Source organism: Pongo abelii, chromosome 15, assembly GCF_028885655.2.
Source record: "Pongo abelii isolate AG06213 chromosome 15, NHGRI_mPonAbe1-v2.0_pri, whole genome shotgun sequence".
Classification (NCBI taxonomy): domain Eukaryota; kingdom Metazoa; phylum Chordata; class Mammalia; order Primates; family Hominidae; genus Pongo; species Pongo abelii.
In genome coordinates, this window is record NC_072000.2 from 53,724,660 (window position 1) to 53,742,675 (window position 18,016).

General features: G+C 40.2%; 1 protein-coding gene across 1 annotated transcript in view; it reads left to right on the forward strand.

The window, feature by feature from the left end:
• The window catches only part of KLHDC1 (kelch domain containing 1), a 62,665-nt gene that overhangs the window by 4,150 nt on the left and 40,499 nt on the right, over positions 1 to 18,016 (forward strand). Inside the window, exons 2-4 of the mRNA XM_024231720.3 lie at positions 14,167 to 14,237; positions 14,717 to 14,834; positions 15,279 to 15,397. Coding sequence (XP_024087488.2) covers positions 14,167 to 14,237; positions 14,717 to 14,834; positions 15,279 to 15,397 — 308 coding nt within the window. The remainder of the gene's footprint in view (positions 1 to 14,166; positions 14,238 to 14,716; positions 14,835 to 15,278; positions 15,398 to 18,016) is intronic.

The window sequence follows — 18,016 nt, forward strand, 5'->3', positions numbered from 1 at the left end:
GCTACTGACTGATTAGGGTGGTTGTTGCTGAAGGTTGGAGTGGCTGTGGCAGTTTCTTAAAATAAGACAATGAAGTTTGCCAAATTGAGACTTCCTTTCACAAAATATTTCTCTGTAGCATGCAATGTAGTTTTGATAGTTGTGTTTGTGTGTGTGTTTTGAGACGGAATCTCTCCTGCAACCTCTGCCTCCCAGGTTCAAGCGATTCTCCTGCCTCAGCCTCTTGAGTAGCTGGAATTACAGGTGTGCACCACCATGCCTGGCTAATTTTTGTATTTTTTACAGGTGTGAGCCACCGTACCCAGCCATGAAATGAATTTTCTTAAATAATAAGTCTTGAAAGTCAAAATGATTCCTTGATCCATGGGCAACAGAATGGATATTGTGTAGCAGGCATGAAAAGATAAATCTCCTTGTAGATCTCCCATCAGAACTCTTGGGTGACTAGGTGTGTTGTCAATGAGCAGTGAGTGGTATTTTCTGAGCAGTAGTTCTCAACAGTACACTTGAACTACTCAGTAAGCCATGCTGTTAAAGAGACATGCTGTCATCCAGGCTTTCTTGTTCCATTGTTAGAGCACAGGCAGTGTAGATTTAGCATAATTCTTAAGGGCCCTAGGATTTTCAGAATGATAAATGAGCATTGGCGTCAACTTAAAGACAGCTACTACATTGGCCACTAACAAGAGAATTAGCTGGTCCTTTGAAATTGGGCATTGACTTCTCTCTAGCTATGAAAGTCCTAGATGGCATCCTCTTCCAATATAAAGCTGTTTCATCCACATTAAAAATCTATTGTTGGCTGGGCACGTTGGCTCACGCCTGTAATCCCAGCACTTTGGGACGCTGAGGCGGGCGGATCACGAGGTCAGGAGATCAAGACCATCCTGGCTAACATGGTGAAACCCCGTCTCTACTAAAAATACAAAAAAAAATTAGCTGGGCGTGGTGGCAGGCACCTGTAGTCCCAGCTACTCGGGAGCCTGAGGCAGGAGAATGGCGAGAACCCAGGAGGCGGAGCTTGCAGTGAGCCGAGATCGCACCAATGCCCTCCAGCCTGGGCAACAGAGCGAGACTCTGTCTCAGGAAAAAAAAAAAAAAAATCTATTGTTTAGTGTAGCCACCTTCATCAGGTATCTTAACCAGATCTTCTGGATAACTTGCTGTAGCTTCTACATGAGCACATGCTGCTTCACCTTGCACTTTTTTTTTTTTTTTTTTTTTTTGTGAGACAGAGTCGCGCAGGCTGTGGTGCAGTGGAAAAGTCTCAGCTCACTGCAACCTCCGCCTTCTGAGCTCAAGCAATTGTCATGCCTCAGCCTCCTGAGTAGCTGGGATTACAGGTGCATGACACCACACCTGGCTAATTTTTGTATTTTTAGTAGTAATTTAGTAACTTTTGTATTTTCACCATATTGGCCAGGTTGATCTCGAACTCCTGACCTCAGGAGATCTGCCCACCTTGGCCTCCCAAAGTGCTGGGATTACAGGTGTGAGTCACCGTGCCCGGCCTTACCTTGCACTTTTATGCAATGAAGAACAGCTTCCTTCCTTAAAACTCATGTTAGCTTCAAACTTCTGCAGTTTCTCAATTCTCTCAGCCTTCATAGAAATGAAGAGAGTAAAGACCCTCCTCTGGGTTAGGCTCTGGCCTAAGGGAATGTTGTGGCTGCTATGATCTTGTATCCAGACCACTAAAACTTCCTCCATGTCAGGAATAAGGCTGTTTTGCTTTCATATTACTCATTTTTCATTAGAATAGCACTCTTGATTTCCTTTAAGAACTTTCCGTTTGGATTCACAATGTGGCTAACTGGCACGAGAGGCCTAGCTTTTGGCCTGTATTAGCTTTTGACATGCCTTTTTCACTAAGCTTAGTTGTTTCTAGCTTTTGATTTAAAGTGAGGGACAGTCCACTCTTCCTTCACTTGAACACTTAAGAGTCCATTGTAGGGTTACTAACTGGCCTACTTTCTTTTTTTTTTTTTTTTTTTGAGACGCAGTCTCGTTCTGTCGCCCAGCCTGGAGTGCAGTGGCACAATCTTGGCTCACTGCAGGCTCCGCCTCCCGGGTTCACACCATTCTCCTGCTTCAGCCTCCAGAGAAGCTGGGACTACAGGCGTGTGCCACCACACCCAGCTAATTTTTTTGAATTTTAATAGAGATGTGGTTTCACCGTGTTAGCCAGGATGGTCTAGATCTCCTGACCTCATAATCCGCCCGCCTCAGCCTCCCAGAGTGCTGGAATTACAGGCGTGAGTCACCGCGCCTGGCAAGGCCTCCTTTCAATATTGTTGTATCTGAGGGAATAAGGAGGCCCAAGGGGAGGGAGAGAGTGGGGGGAATGGTTGGTCAGTGGAATAGTCTGAACACACACATTTATCAGTTAAGTTCGCCATCCTATACGGGCACAGTTTATGGTGCCCCAAAACAATTACAGTAATATATGAAAGATCATTGATCACAGATCACCATAACATATAATAATAATAATGCAAAAGTTTGAAATACTGTGAGAATTACCAAAATGTGACACAGACACGAAGTGAGCATCACATGCTGTTGGAAAAATGGTGCCAATGGACTTGCTCAATGCAGGGTTGCCACAAACCTTCAATTTATTTAAAAAATGCAATATCTGTCAAGCACAGTAAAGCAAAGCACAATAAAATGAGGTATGCCTGTACTGTGTATGTTAAATAATTCTCAGATTCAAGTTGGTTTTTGTTGTTGTTTTGTGTGTTTATTTTTAATTTGGTTCAGTACCAGTGGGGGAAAATCAGAACTAACTTTTGAGTGCTTACTACATCTGGCATGTGCTAGGTACTGTCACATCCCTAATCTTATATATTCTTACTATATTCCTGTAAAGTAGGTAATATCCCTATTTTATAAATAAGGAAAAGGAGTCGATTAGAGTAAGTAACTTTAATGGACATTTCACCTCAAGAGCAGCAGATATCAACCGACATGTATAGGATTTCCAAAGGCAGCTTTTTAATGATAAACTAAATTAGGTGATTGTGCTTTATTAGTGTCTGATATTTCCACCATTTATTCTTGATGCAAAGAGTCTAGATATAAAGGTGGCTATATGCACAAGAAATAAATTTTGATTGTTTTGAGTTCTGCCACTTGTAGAGGTGTCAGACTTCATCTGCTGTATTCTTGATGTTGTAAAAGTTAAGTGAAAAAATCACTTAAAACAGCAATCTGTAATATATCTGTATAGATTTCTTTAAATGAAAATTTTTCCCCCCAAGACGGAGTCTTGCTTTGTCGCCCAGGCTGGAGCGCAGTGGCACAATCTCAGCTCACTGCAACCTCCACCTCCTAGGTTCAAAAGATTCTCCTGCCTCAACCTCCCTAGTAGCTGGGATTATAGGCACACACCACCACGCCCAGCTACTTTTTGTATTCTTAGTACAGGCGGGGTTTCACCACGTTGGCCAGGCTGGTCTCAAACTCTTGACCTCGTGATCCACCCGCCTCAACCTCCCAAAGTGCTGGGATTACAGGCCTGAGCCACCGCGCTCGGCCTTTGTTTTTTGTTTTGTTTTGTTTTTTGAGACAGAGTCTCCCTCTGTTGCCCAAGCTGGAGTGCAGTGGCACCATCTCGGCTCACTGCAACCTCCGCCTCCTGGGTTCAAGCGATTCTCCTGCCTCAGCCTCCCAAGAAGCTGGGATTACAGGCACACGCCACCACACCCAGCTAATTTTTGTATTTTTAGTAGAGACGGAGTTTTGCCATGTTGGCCAGGCTGGTCTCAAACTCCTGAGCTTAGGCAATCAGCCCACCTCGGCCTCCCAAAGTGCTGGGATTACAGGTGTGAGCCACTGTGCCTGGCCTAAATGTCTGAATTTTTTACATCTGGTTTTATTCTTAAGAATTATGTAATTGATAAGATCATAGTTCTTGCCGGGCGTGGTGGCTCACACCTGTAATCCCAGCACTTTGGAGGCCGAGGCGGGCTGATCACGAGGTCAGGAGATTGAGACCATCCTGGCTAACATGGTGAAACCCCGTCTCTATTAAAAATACAAAAAATTAGCTAGGCGTGGTGACACGCACCTGTAATCCCAGCTAATCTGGAGACTGAGACAGGAGAATTGCTTGATCCCGGAAGGCGGAGGTTGCAGTGAACCAAGATCGTGCCACTGCACTCCAGTCTGGGTGACAGAGCAAGATTGTCTCAAAAAATAAAAATAAAAATCACAGTTCTTCAGGTGGCAGTTATTGAATTGAAATACTTCTTTTCCTCCTGTTTATTAATTCAGTCAGTAGAGATGCTGTAAGAACCACTCTGGAAAATACAACACAGATGTAGATCCTGAGTCTACCACTTTTTTAAATTCCAGGGATTATCATTATCAGCAGTCAAGAAGTGTCTAAGGCATAAGTGGAAGGAAAGGGAGACTAGGAGGCAAAAAAGAAGCCTTATGGGTAGTATAGGCTTTAAAAAAAAAAAAAAAAAAAAAAAAAGGAAGACATAGCATATCAGGAGAAAAAGTAGAATTCTTCTAACAATTATCTTATTCCAATCGTTCTAAACGGAAGATAGTTAAAAGGCCCTGGAATCTGGTGGTATTCCAGTACTCAGTTAAGTATAATGATCAGATAGTTCCAGATTATATATTCCAGTCACAATTTTCCTTTTCATTGATACAAACAGTGTATTAAAATGGACAAACATATGTTCTAAAGCTCACTGATATCTGTCTAAATTACTAATTGCTCCATTGTCAAATATATTCTGAAGGCCATTATATTAGTATCTGAAAATAGCCACCTCCAGAGGTAAGAGTGATAATATCAAAAAAGTAAATGGTCGATTCTAATTGGTGTCAGAATATGATTTTGCTCCTAGTTCTACATCCTTTCCACATTACAGAAATTCACACAGACTTTGGTGCTACTGCAAGGAACATTAAAAGTTGTGAATAGCTTTTCCAAATTTAGGGGAAAAACTTGGTATCTTGGCATGTTTGCAAGTAGTATGGTTTTCCTATTATGGCACTAATCATTTCAACAGTATTATTTCTGTAATACAATTGATATTAATATGTTTTGCTGTGAACCTTTTTTTTTTTTTTTTTTTTAGAAGGAGTCTCGCTCTTGCCCAGGCTGGAGTGCAGTGGCGCGATCTCGGCTCACTGCAACCTCCACCTCCCAGGTTCAACTGATTCTCCTGCCTCAGCCTCCCGAGTAGCTGGGACTACAGGTGCTTCCCACCATGCCCAGGTAATTATTGTATTTTTAGTAGAGACAGGGTTTCACCATGTTGGTCAGGCTGGTCTCGAACTCCTGACCTCAGGTGATCCACCTGCCTCAGCCTCCCAAAGTATCTTCACAGGGTGGGTGTGGTGGCTCAGGCCTGTAATCCCAGCCCTTTTGGAGGCCAAGGCAGGAGGATTGCTCGAGTCCAGGAGTTTGAGACCAGCCTGGGCAACATAGCAAGACCCTTGTCTCTGCCAAAAAGAAAATAATTAGTTGGGCATGGTAGTGTGCTTCTGTGGTCCTAGCTACTTGGGAGACTGAGGTGGGAGGATCACTTGAGCCCATGTGTTCAAGGATGCAGTGAGCTATGATTGTGCCATCACACTCCAGCCTGGGTGACAGAGACCCTGTCACTTAAAAGAAACAAATATCTGTATACATATGCTTAACCACATATTTCTGCTATGGATATGGACTTAAAGGGAAGAAGGATCAATTTAGAAAATGTTTGAACAAAGAATGAAGACGGAAGGTTTACCACATCAGATATTAAAACATGTCACTACCATAATAATTAGTTGACTTGATGCAAGTAGAGATAGTACAATGAAATGTGAAAGGAATTACGGAAACAGCCGGGCACGGTGGCTCACGCCTGTAATCCCAGCACTTTGGGAGGCCAAGGCAAGTGGATCACCTGAGGTCAGGAGTTCAAGACCAGCCTGGCCAACATGGTGGAACCCCGTCTCTACTGAAAATACAAAAACATTAGCCAGGCGTGGTGGCACATGCCTGTAATCCCAGCTACTCAGGAGGCTGAGGCAGGAGAATTGCTAGAACTTGGGAGACGGAGGTTGCATGAGCCAAGATGGCGCCATTGCATTCCAGCCTGGGAGACAGAGTGAGACTCCATCTCAAAAAAAAAAAGGAGAAAGAAAAAAACTACAAAAACAGCCAAGCATATAAGGAAAAAAAGTAAGACTATTTTGTATTTAAAAGGTATCATTTCAAATCTGGGAAAATGATCACTTATGCAATAAATGATCCTAGGATAGCTAGAGGAAGATATTATTGGTGCCTTAGGATTGAAGGGTTAAATACAGAAAAATTAAGCTATATAATACTGGAAGAGAATATATGACTTCTAAAATCTTGAGGAAAAAACTATAATGGAAAACGTTGGCAGATCAGACTTTTAAAAAACTGATTTTTGGCCAGGCACGGTGGCTTACGCCTGTAATCCTAGCACTTTGGGAGGCCAAGGTGGATGGATCAGCTGACGTCGGGAGTTCGAGACCAGCCTGACCAACATGGTGAAACCCCGTCTCTACTAAAAATACAAAATTAGCTGGTCGTGGTGGTGCATGCCTGTAATCCCAGCTACTCAGGAGGCTGAGGCAGGAGAATCGCTCGAACCCGGGGGCGGGTGGAGGTTGTGGTGAGCCGAGATTGCGCCATTGCACTCTAGCCTGGGCAACAAGAGCGAAACTCCGTATCAAAAAAACAAAAACAAAAAAATACCAAAAACTGATTTTTAAACACCAGAAAATGAGGAGGCAAACGGCAAAGGAGAAAATATTTGTAACCAGGGTCGCGCGTGGTGGCTCATGCCTGTAATCCCAGCACTTTGAGAGGCCTAGGCAGGCAGATCACCTGAGGTCTGAAGTTCAAGACCAGCCTGACCAATATGATGAAACCCCATCTCTACTAAAAATACAAAAATTAGCCGGGCGTGGTGACTCACGCCTGTAATCCCAGCACTTTGGGAGGCCGAGGCGGGCAGATCACCTGAGGTCGGGAGTTGGAGACCAGCCTCACCAACATGGAGAAACCCCGTCTCTACTAAAAATACAGAAGTAACCGGGCATGGTGGCACATGCCTGTAATCCCAGCTACTCGGGAGGCTGAGGCAGGATAATCGCTTGAACCTGGGAGGCAGAGGTTGCAGTGAGCCAAGATCACGCCGTTGCACTCCAGCCTGGGCAACAAGAGGGAAATTATGTCTCAAAAAAAAAAAAAGATAAAGATAACATCCCCATTGAATAATGAGCAATGGATAAGTGCAATTTACAAAATAAATACAAATATACAAACGAAAGAAACCCAGGTAAAAATTACAATGAGGTTTTTCTTCTCCAATTTGCAAAGATTAGAAAGAATTCTGGCAAAGAGTGTGGAGAAATGAATTATTAGTACACTGGTAATAAGAGTGCAAGTTTGTGTAACCTTTTTGAGGAGAAATTTAGCAATGTGTATCAAAAATGTAAGATGTGTTTTCTCTTTAACCTAATAGTTCTACTTTATATATTCATAAATGATCACATTGGTCATCTATGTCATATGGAAGACATTTATCATTCTTTTTAAATGACTAGAATATAAACCGCCTTTCTCTATTTGTGGTACTCCCCTAGTGAGTGAATATTGTCAGGGTATTTATTCTAGTTGTCTCCTACTTATCCTCATAAAATATAAGATATATAACTTGTTCTCTGTTGTATCCTCAATGTCTAGAACTGGTTACAGCTCATAGTAGGTACCCAATAAAAATACTTGAAAGTCAGGTACCAACTTTTCCTGCCTTACTTGCAGCTAGGTTGCAGGAAAGTCACTAGGACTCCATTGGTTAGATGAATCTGTGCTAGATTTGGACTTGGGAATAAAGATATAAAAAACCACGACCTCTAGAAGATTCTTAGCCTTTAATACAGTATAGGAAGATCAAGTTTCCTTGCATAAAAGGCAGCAGTGTGGTGTGCACCAGTGACCACAGACCTGCTCTCTTGGCATGGTTTCAGACCTCGCTCTTCCTTATGTAGACCAGAGGCTGGTTCTCCAGCCTCCCTGATGATTCCGTGAGCTACTTAATATTCATTTCTTAAAATTTTATTTACTTAGTTTTTGAATTTGAAATATATGTACAATAGAATATATAAAATAAGTATTATTTAAATATAAACAACTGTTTACTTTCCAGATTAAGAAATAAACAACAATACCTTAGAAGCTTCCTTTTATCCTGCATTGATTACATTGCTCCCACTACCCCCACTCACACAGGTTACCACTATCTTAAATTTCTTTTCTCTATAATTTTACCTCACATATATCTCTAAACAATGTATTATTTGGTTTGGAATCATAGCATATGTTTTCTTTCATGAATTTTTTTTTTTTTTTTGAGACGGAGTTTCGCTCTTGTTGCCTAGGCTGGATTGCAGTGGCGTGATCTCAGCTCACTGCAACCTCCGCCTCCCGGGTTCAAGTGATCCTCCTGCCTCAGCCTCCCAAGTAGCTGGGATTACAGGTACCCGCCACCATGCCCAGCTAATTTTTGTATTTTTAGTAGAAACGGGGTTTCACCATGTTGGCCAGGCTGATCTTGGACTCCTCACCTTAGGTGATCCACCCACCTCAGCTTCCCAAAGTGCTGGGACTACAGGTGTGAGCCTAGCCTCTTTCATGAATTCTTTTAGTTTTTAGATTCATATATTGCTTATAGTCAACTGGTGTGTGCTTGTATGGCTGTACCTGTTGTTGTTTGGCATCTATTCTGATTGGTCAATGCCTATGCTGCCCAGTTTTTAAATAATTTGAAAATCATCATCTCTAGATCCATTCATTTGATGTATATCCTGTATAACATTCTACTGTATGAGTTTACTGCAATTTATCCATTCCATTATTGGTGAATATTTGAATGTTTCTAATTTTTTGCTATTGTAAGCATTCTTATAACATGCTTCCTATTGTATATTCACAAGGGCATGTACATTCCCTAGGGAATCTACCAATGAATGAAATGTTAGATCACTTGATATGCACATCTCCAAAATTATTTGGAAGTGTCAGACTGTTACCAAAATATTTGTATCAATTTACACTCCCACCAGCTACTTCCTTGCCCCATATCTTTGACAACACATTTGGTACCATCTGGCCTTACATTTTTGCCATTCCAGTGAGTGTGACATGATAGTTCATTGTGGTTTTTGTTTTCATTTCCCTTGGTTACTGATAAAATTGAGTGTCTAACTTTATGGACTATTTGTGTCTTCTGTAAAAATGCTGGCTCATGTCTTTTGCTCATTTTTCTATTGGATTATTTGCTTTTTTTAACTATACAAGTTTTAAAATATAAAATTGTGTGAGTTGAATATGTCTTCAATTTATAGCTTGTCTTTTTATTTTTTTTTTTCCTTTTCTGTTTCTTTTTTTTTTTTGAGACAGAGTCTCGCTTTGTCGCCCAGGCTGGAGTGCAGTGGTGCAATCTGGGCTCACTGCAACCTCTGCCTCTCAGGCTCAAGCAATTCTCGTGCCTCAGCCTCCTGAGTAGCTGGGATTACAGGCACCCACCACCACGCTCAGCTAATTTTTTGTATTTTCAGTAGAGGCCGGAGTTTCACCAGGTTGGCTGGGCTGGCCTTGAACTCCTGACCTCAGGTGATCTGCCCACCTTGGCCTCCCAAAGTGCTGGGATTACAAGCGTGAGCCACTGTGCCTGGCCTTGTCAAACATATTCTAACCATTCCTAGAAACAGGAAGAGAAGGAGTCAAGGGAGAATTTTTTTTTTTGAAAGATGAGATGAGGCATGTTTGTATATTGATAGGAATAATACAGTAGAGAAGGAAAACTTGGGCTGGGCGCGGTGGCTCACTCAATGAATAAATATTTTATTTGTCTTTTATGTGTGAGGCACTGTAGTAGGCTCTGGGAGCATAACAAGATAGACAAAATCCCTGTACTCATGAAGCTTACAGTTTAGCAGTATTGGTGGTGGTGAGGGTGGGTGTGATACAGACAAAGAACTTCAAAGGGAAAGTACAGGTCTATGAGAACCTTTAATAGGGGACCTTAATACTTTAAACTATTTTAGAGAATAGGTTAGAGAAGTACATTTAAGCTGATTCCCAAAAAAGAGGAGTTAGGCAAACTCTGAAAGAGCACTATAAGAAAAGAAAAGAGAATAGATGAATGGTCCTATCATAGCAAGGAACGAGGAGATGTTTAAGTACTGAAAGCGTACTTTGTGTGAAAGGCAACTTGAAGTTTCGAGGGATAGCAGCTACCATATATTATAGAATCATAAACATTTTAGACTATGCTAAAAGCAATAGGGAGCCATTGAAAGGACTTAAACAGAGTAATGACAATTCACTTTCATAATATTTCTTTTTTTTTTTTTTTTTGAGATGGAGTCTCGCTCTGTCACCCAGGCTGGAGTACAGTGGCGTGATCTCAGCTTACTACAACCTCCGCCTCCCAGGTTCAAGCAATTGTCCTGCCTCAGCCTCCCGAGTAGCTAAGACTATAGGCGCCTGCCACCATGCCTGGCTAATTTTTTTGTATTTTTAGTAGAGACAGGGTTTCACCATATTGGCCAGGCTGCTCTCGAACTCCTGACCTTGTGATCTGCTCGCCTCGGCCTCCCAAAGTGCTAGGATTACAGGTGTGAGCCACTGCACCCAGCCTATAATATTTCTTTTGTAAAGGAGTACACATGAGGCTACTGGAACCTAATGCCATTAAACCATAGACTCATACAGTAGCTCCCCTTCTTATAATTATTTGTTTACTTAGCCATTTAATATGGATTCCTCAGTCAGACATGAGTGTAAGTTTTTATATTTTCACTGTTTGAAAAATTTTTTTAATTTTAATTTTTGTGGGTACGTAGTAGGTATATATATTTATGGGATGTATGAGATATTTTGATACAGGCATGCAATGCATAATAGTCACATCATATAAAATGGGGTATCTATCCCCTCAAGTATTTGTCCTTTGTGTTACAGACAATCCAATTATATTCTTTTAGTTATTTTGAAATGTACAATTATTATTGACTTTAGTCACCCTATTGTGCTATCAAATACTAGGTCTTATTCTTTCTAACTATTTTTTGGTACCCATTAGCCATCCCTACCCACCCACTCACACCCTCCCACTACCCTTCCCAGCCTCTGGTAACCATCCTTCTGCTCTCTGTCTCCATGAGGTCAATTGTTTTGATTTTTAGATCTCATGTAAGAACATGTGATGTTTGTCTTTCTGTGTCTGGCTTATTTCATTTAGCTAATGACCTCTAGTTCCATCCATGTTATTGCAAATAACAGGATCTCATTCTTTTTTGTGGCTGAATGGTACTCCATTGTGTATGAGTACCACATTTTCTTTATCCATTCATGTGTTGATGGACACAAGTTGCTTCCAAATTTTGGATGTTGTGAACAGTGCTGCAACAAACATGGGAGTGCAGATATCTCTGCGATACACTGATTTCCTTTCTTTTGCATATATACCTAGCAGTGGGGGTGCTGGATCATATGGTAGCTCTATTTTTAGTTTTTAAAGAAACCTCCAAACTGTTCTCCATAGTGGTTGTACTAATTTACATTCCCACCAACAGTGTATGAGAGTTCCCTTTTCTTCACTTCCTTGCCAGCATTAGTTGTTGCCTTTCTTTTGGATAAAAGCCATTTTAACTGAAGTGAGATGATATCTCATTGTAGTTTTGATTTGCATTTATTTGATGATCAGTGATGTTGAGCACCTTTTCCTATGCCTGTTTGCCATTCTTATGTCTTCTTTGGAGAAATGTGTATACAAGTATTTTGCCCAGTTTTAAATTAGATTGTTAGATTTTTTTCCTGTAGGGTCATTTGAGCTCTGTATATATTCTGGTTATTAATCCTTTGTCAGATGGGGAGTTTGCAAATATTTTCTTCCATTCTGTAGGTTGTCACTTCATTTTGTTGATTGTTCCCTTCACTGTGCAGAAGCGTTTAAGCTTGATATGATCCCATTTGTCCATTTTTGCTTTGGTGGCCTGTGCCTGTGGGGTATTATTCAAGAAATTTTTGCCAAGACCAATGTCCTGGAGAGTTTCCCCCATGTTTTCTTGTAGTAGTTTTATAGTTTGAAGTCTTAGATTTAAGTCATTAATCCATTTTGATGTGATTTTTGTATATGGTGAAAGATAGAAATCTAGTTTTTTTCTTTTGCACCATCTATTGGAAAGACCCAGACATGAGTGTAAGTTTAATTTCCTTGGAACTAATACAACGGTTTTCTATTTTTATGTGTGTGTGTGTATTTGTGTGTGTGTGTGAGAGAGAGAGAGAGAGACATGGTAGACAAGATACTCTTTTTTTTTTTTTTTTTTTTTGAGACAGAGTCTCCATTTGTTGCCTAGGCTGGAGTGCAGTGGCACAATCTCAGCTCACAGCAGCCTCCACCTCTGGGGTTCAAGCGATTCTCCTGCCTCAGCTTTCCGAGTTGCTGGGATTACAGGCATGCGCCATCACGCCCAGCTAATTTTTGTATTTTTAGTAGAGACAGGGTTTCACCATGCTGACCAGGATGGTTTTGATCTCTTGACCTCGTGATCCACCTGCCTCTGCCTCCCAAAGTGCTGGGATTACAGGCATGAGCCACCACACCTGGCCTTTTTTTTTTTTTTTTTTTTTTTTTTTTTTTTTAAGAAATAGGGTCTGCCTCTGTCATCCAGCTGGAGTGCAGTGGTACTATCATAGCTCACTACAGCCTCGAACTCCTGAGCTCAAGTGATCCTCCCACCTCAGCCTCCTGAGTAGCTAGGACTACAGGCATGTGCACCAGGCCTAACTAATTTTTTGGTGTTTTTTTTTTTTTTAGAGACAAGGTCTGGCTATGATGCCCAGGCTGGTCTTGAACTGGATTCAAGCGATCCTCCTGCCTTGGCCTCCCAAAGTGCTGGGATTACAGGAATGAGCCACTACACCCGGCCTATTTTTAAATTTAAAGAACATATGATGAGAAACAGCTAAATCTTCTTAGCATGTTAATAACTTATGTATTATATAGTTTTAGAAATTCTTAAGTGCTATTTTAAAACTCTAGCTTTTTTTTTTTTTTTTTTTTTGAGACAAATTCTCACTCTTGCCCAGGCTGGAGTGCAGTGGCAGGATTTCAGCTCACTGCAACCTCCGCCTCCCAGGTTCAAGTGATTCTCCTGCCTCAGCCTCCCGAGTAGCTAGGATTACAAGCATACGCCACCATGCCCGGCTACTTTTTTTTGTATTTTTAGTAGAGGTGGAGTTTCACTGTGTTGGCCAGGCTGGTGTCAAACTCCTAACCTCAGGTCATCCACCTGCCTCAGCCTCCCAAAGTGCTGGGATTACAAAATGTTGGCTGAGCCACTGTGCCCAGCCGGTTATTTTTGAATTATTACATAGATTCTGAGAACTATGACAGATTTATGTAAAAATTTATTTTAACCCCTAAGTTTGTTTAAGCTCAAAATAAGTAAGATTGTTATACAAGTCTTATTTATCTTTTCATCATGAATGTCAGAATGTGCTATTCTATTTGTGATCAGCTTCTTTAGAGATTATTCAAGTTCAGAGTTATCATTTTGACTAGTTAAATGTATTGTGATCCTTATATTCTAGATTTAATGAACAACTAATACTATGCCTTGCATATAGTAGGCACTCAAAAAATATGTTCAGTGAATTAAAGCACCTGAGATATCTTAATAAAATATTTAATTGTGTCTTTAAAAAATTTCCTCCATTAATATTTCCTGTCACCCAAAATGTATTGCCCTTTTTTTGATGATCTTTTTCTTCATGGCTTTATAGTCTTTAATATTCTGCTCTAAATCTTATTGTTTTGCTATTTTCTTTTACATAAAGCCCCTTTTAAAGGTTTAATTGCCCTAATTATTTTCTTGAGACTTATATACTTGCTGTGTTTTATTTTGATCCTTTATTGTTTTCCCACTTTCTCTTAGAAAATCTTCTTTCCTTTTCTTTTGATATATTTTATTTTATATTGAAAAAAATCCTTGAGCCTTCTTTTGTGTTTTATAGTATTTTACTAGCAATTTTTCTCATCCTGAGAAGCTGTGTAACTGTTTGCTATGTAATTGATAAACATAATTTTATGTATTCTGTATTTTTAGTCTATTGAAGACAATGAAGTATATTTGCCTAATGATGAAATTTGGACCTATGATATTGATAGTGGGTTGTGGTAAGTAATTTTAAATTGCATACTGTCTGATCTTAATATCTATTATAAATGTTTCTGTAGACTTTAGGGAATTTGAGACCATACTTTGAACATACTGCAACATTTTTAAAGTCTCCCTTTCCTTTCCTTTCAATGCTTTTATTTTCTGACTCTTTCATTCCCCTACTGTTTTCCCTGCTCTATTTTTTGTCTTTTAGTATTTCTCTCAAGACCAGTGCTGTCTCTGAAGATTTTGTTTTATTCTGCAAATTTCCAGTTCTAGTGACGTGTGAAATTTTTGTGATTTTTTTTTTTTTCCTAGCAGATTGAAAAATTTTTACCCTGGATCTTCTTAGAGTTTTTACATTATTGGCCACCATTACATTGTAACTGTAATTGACAGTGACAGTTTTCACTGACAAAAGTACTCGTGGAGTTTAAAGAGAATTTTAATTTGCCTTTCTGGAAAGTTATGGGATTCCATGTTATTCTTGCTGCAGGAGAATGCACCTCATGGAAGGAGAACTCCCAGCCTCCATGTCAGGAAGCTGTGGTGCTTGCATTAATGGAAAGCTGTACATTTTTGGAGGATATGATGACAAAGGATACAGCAATCGAGTAATAATTTCTTTAATTCAAGAGTGCAGCAAAATGTAATATTTAATGTATCATTTCATCTCATAAGTTATAAATATTTTAAAAAGAAGATATATATAGAAAACCTTGAACTTGTAATTAAAGATTTTAAAGCTAGATTGAAAATGCAGCAGTCCTGCTCTTCTCTTCTTCTGTGTCTTTCTGCTTCAGAATTAACTGCATATTTAATTGCTATTCATAGGAAAAGAGCAGGATGCGAAAGACCCATTTTAATATGTTTCATATATCATTTTTACTCCTAAAACAGTCTCATTTTTATTAATTCTGTAATTTTTAATTTTTAATAGGTAACAAGCTTACCTATTAAAAAGAAAATAATAGTATTAATTCTTAGATCACATTCCCTCTGATATAGATTTAATTTTTAAATGCCCTGTCTGCTAATAGTGTTCTCATCTTTTAAAGCTTTATTTTGTTAATTTACGAACAAGAGATGGAACCTACATTTGGGAAAAAATCACCAACTTTGAAGGACAACCACCTACACCACGTGATAAACTTTCCTGCTGGGTATATAAAGACAGGTAATGCAGTAGTTGCACTTAATGCATTATGTCTACCTAAGCAAAGATAATAGCTTTTGGCTAAAATACAGAAAGCTTAAAGGTATGAGTTTTTTTGAGGATTGCAATTGATTTTCTAAATAATCAATATCTGACAATGCCCGTTTTATTTCTTCCTTTCTAATCTTTAAACTTTTTGTTGCCTTATTGCACTGGGTAGGACCTTGAGTAAATCCAGTGCTTATATTTATACTTTCATATATTACTCATTCTTTTTCTCTGAACAATGTCTATCATTCCCCTACTCTGAGCATCAATAAAACTAGATGGTAGCTTCTTCATCCCTCTCTCCTTCCCATTCCTTCAACGCCGGTTTTTGTGAGTTATGTTTTTAATCCTTCTGTTCCATTTTGGGAAGAAGGGGAACTTTAGTTATGAACATTTTAGCTCCTCACTCCCTGTTTATCATTTCTCGCTAATTCTTTTTAACTATTTTTTGTGGTTTTTCACATTTTTATTCTTTATGTCCTTTACTGTATTTTCTGTGATAACTGTCTCTTTGCTATTTGTAACATTGTCTTCATTTCTGAAATGAGTTTTTCTCCCCTTTTATTTCTTTCCTAATTTTTTTTGTTTGTTTTTTGTTTTTTTGGAGATGGAGTCTCACTCTGTTGCTCAGGCTGGAGTGCAATGGCATGATCTGTGCTCACTGCAACCTCTGCCTCCTGGGTTCAAGCGATTCTCTGGCCTCAGCCTCCCAAGTAGCTGGGATTACAGGTGCCTGCCACCATGCCCGGCTAATTTTTGTGTTTTTATTTTATTTATTTATTTATTTATTTATTTATTTATTTTTGAGACAGAGTCTCGCTCTGTCGCCTAGGCTGGAGTGCAGTGGCACGATCTCAGCTCACTGCAACCTCCAACTCCCGGGTTCAAGCAATTCTCTTGCCTCAGCCTCCCGAGTAGCTGGGGACTACAGGGGCGTGCCACCACGCCAGCTAATTGTTTTTGTATTTTTATTAGAGACAGGGTCTCACTGTGTTAGCCAGGATGATCTCGATCTCCTGTGCTCATGATCCGCCCGCCTCAGCCTCCCAAAGTGCTGGGATTACAAGCGTGAGCCACTGCACCTGGCCCTAATTTTTGTATTTTTAGTAGAGATGGGGTTTCACCATGTTGGCCAGGCTGGCCTCGAACTCCTGACCTTGTGATTTGCCTGCCTCAGCCTCCCAAAGTGCTGGGATTACATGTGTGAGCCACTGCGCCTGGCCTTCTTTCCTAATTTCTAACAATTCTGTTTCAGCTCCTCATATTTTCTGGCCATCAACTCTGTTATTTGAGTTCTTATATTTTTGTTTTAAGGGTTTTCTTCATTGCTAATTATTAAATTTTATTTGTGTTTTAAAATATCATTCACTATTCAATTTCCAGTTTTCAGATTTGGTCGTCTCTTAAATGTTTTTAAACAATTTGTTCAGTAGAGGACTAGATAAGGTCTATACATTATAATCGATTTATATGTCTTTTTCTTTTTTCTTTTTCTTTTTTTTTTTTTTTCTTTTGAGGCAGAATCTCACTCTGTCACCCAGGCTGGAACGCAGTGGTGCCATCTCGGCTCATTGTAACCTCTGCCTCCCAAGTTCAAGCAATTCTCCTGCCTCAGCCTCCCGAGTAGCTGAGACGACAGGTGCATACCACCATGCCTGGCTAATTTTTTTGTATTTTTAGTAGAGACTGGGTTTCACCATGTTAGCCAGGATGGTCTCGATCTCCTGACCTCGTGATCCACCCGCCTCGGCCACCCAACGTACTGGGATTACAGGCATGAGCCACTGCACCCAGCCAATATGTCTTCCATATATATAGTTGCTTTTATTCTAGAGATTTCCTTTTGGTCTTTTTTGTTGTTTTGTTCTTGAAATTTATTTGTTGAAGAAACCATGTCATTTGGCTATAGAATCCCAATAGTCTGCACTGTGTTGGTTGTATCTCTGTGATACCATTTAACATATTCATCTACACCTTCTATTTTCTGTAAATTGGTAGTTAGATCTAGAAAGTTAAGCAAATTCATGTTCTTGTGTTGGTTGTTGGTTTGGGAGCAAATAAAAAGTACTTCATAGCCTTTTTTTTTTTTTTTTTTTTTTTTTTTTTAAGACGGAGTCTCCCTCTGTTGCCCAGGATGAAGTGCAGTAGTGGAATCTCGGCTCACTGCAACCTCCGCCTTCTGGGTTCAAGTGATTCTCCTGCCTCAGCCTCCCGAGTAGCTGGGACTACAGGCGTGTGCCACCACGCCTGGCTAGTTCTTTTTGTATCTTTAGTAGAGACGGGGTTTCACCATATTGGCCAGGCTAGTCTCGAACTTCTGATCTCATGATCCACCTGCCTCCGCCTCCCGAAGTGCTGGGATTACAGGCATGAGCCACCGCACCCGGCTTAATTTTTGTATTTTTTAGTAGAGACGGGGTTTCACCATGTTGGTCAAGCTGGCCTTGAACTCCTGACCTCAGGTGATCCACGCACCTTGGCCTCCGAAAGTGCTGGGATTACAGGCATGAGCCACCACACCCGGCCCATAGCTAACTTTTTTTTTTTTTTTGAGATGGAGTCCAGCTCTGTCACCCAGCCTGGAGTGCAGTG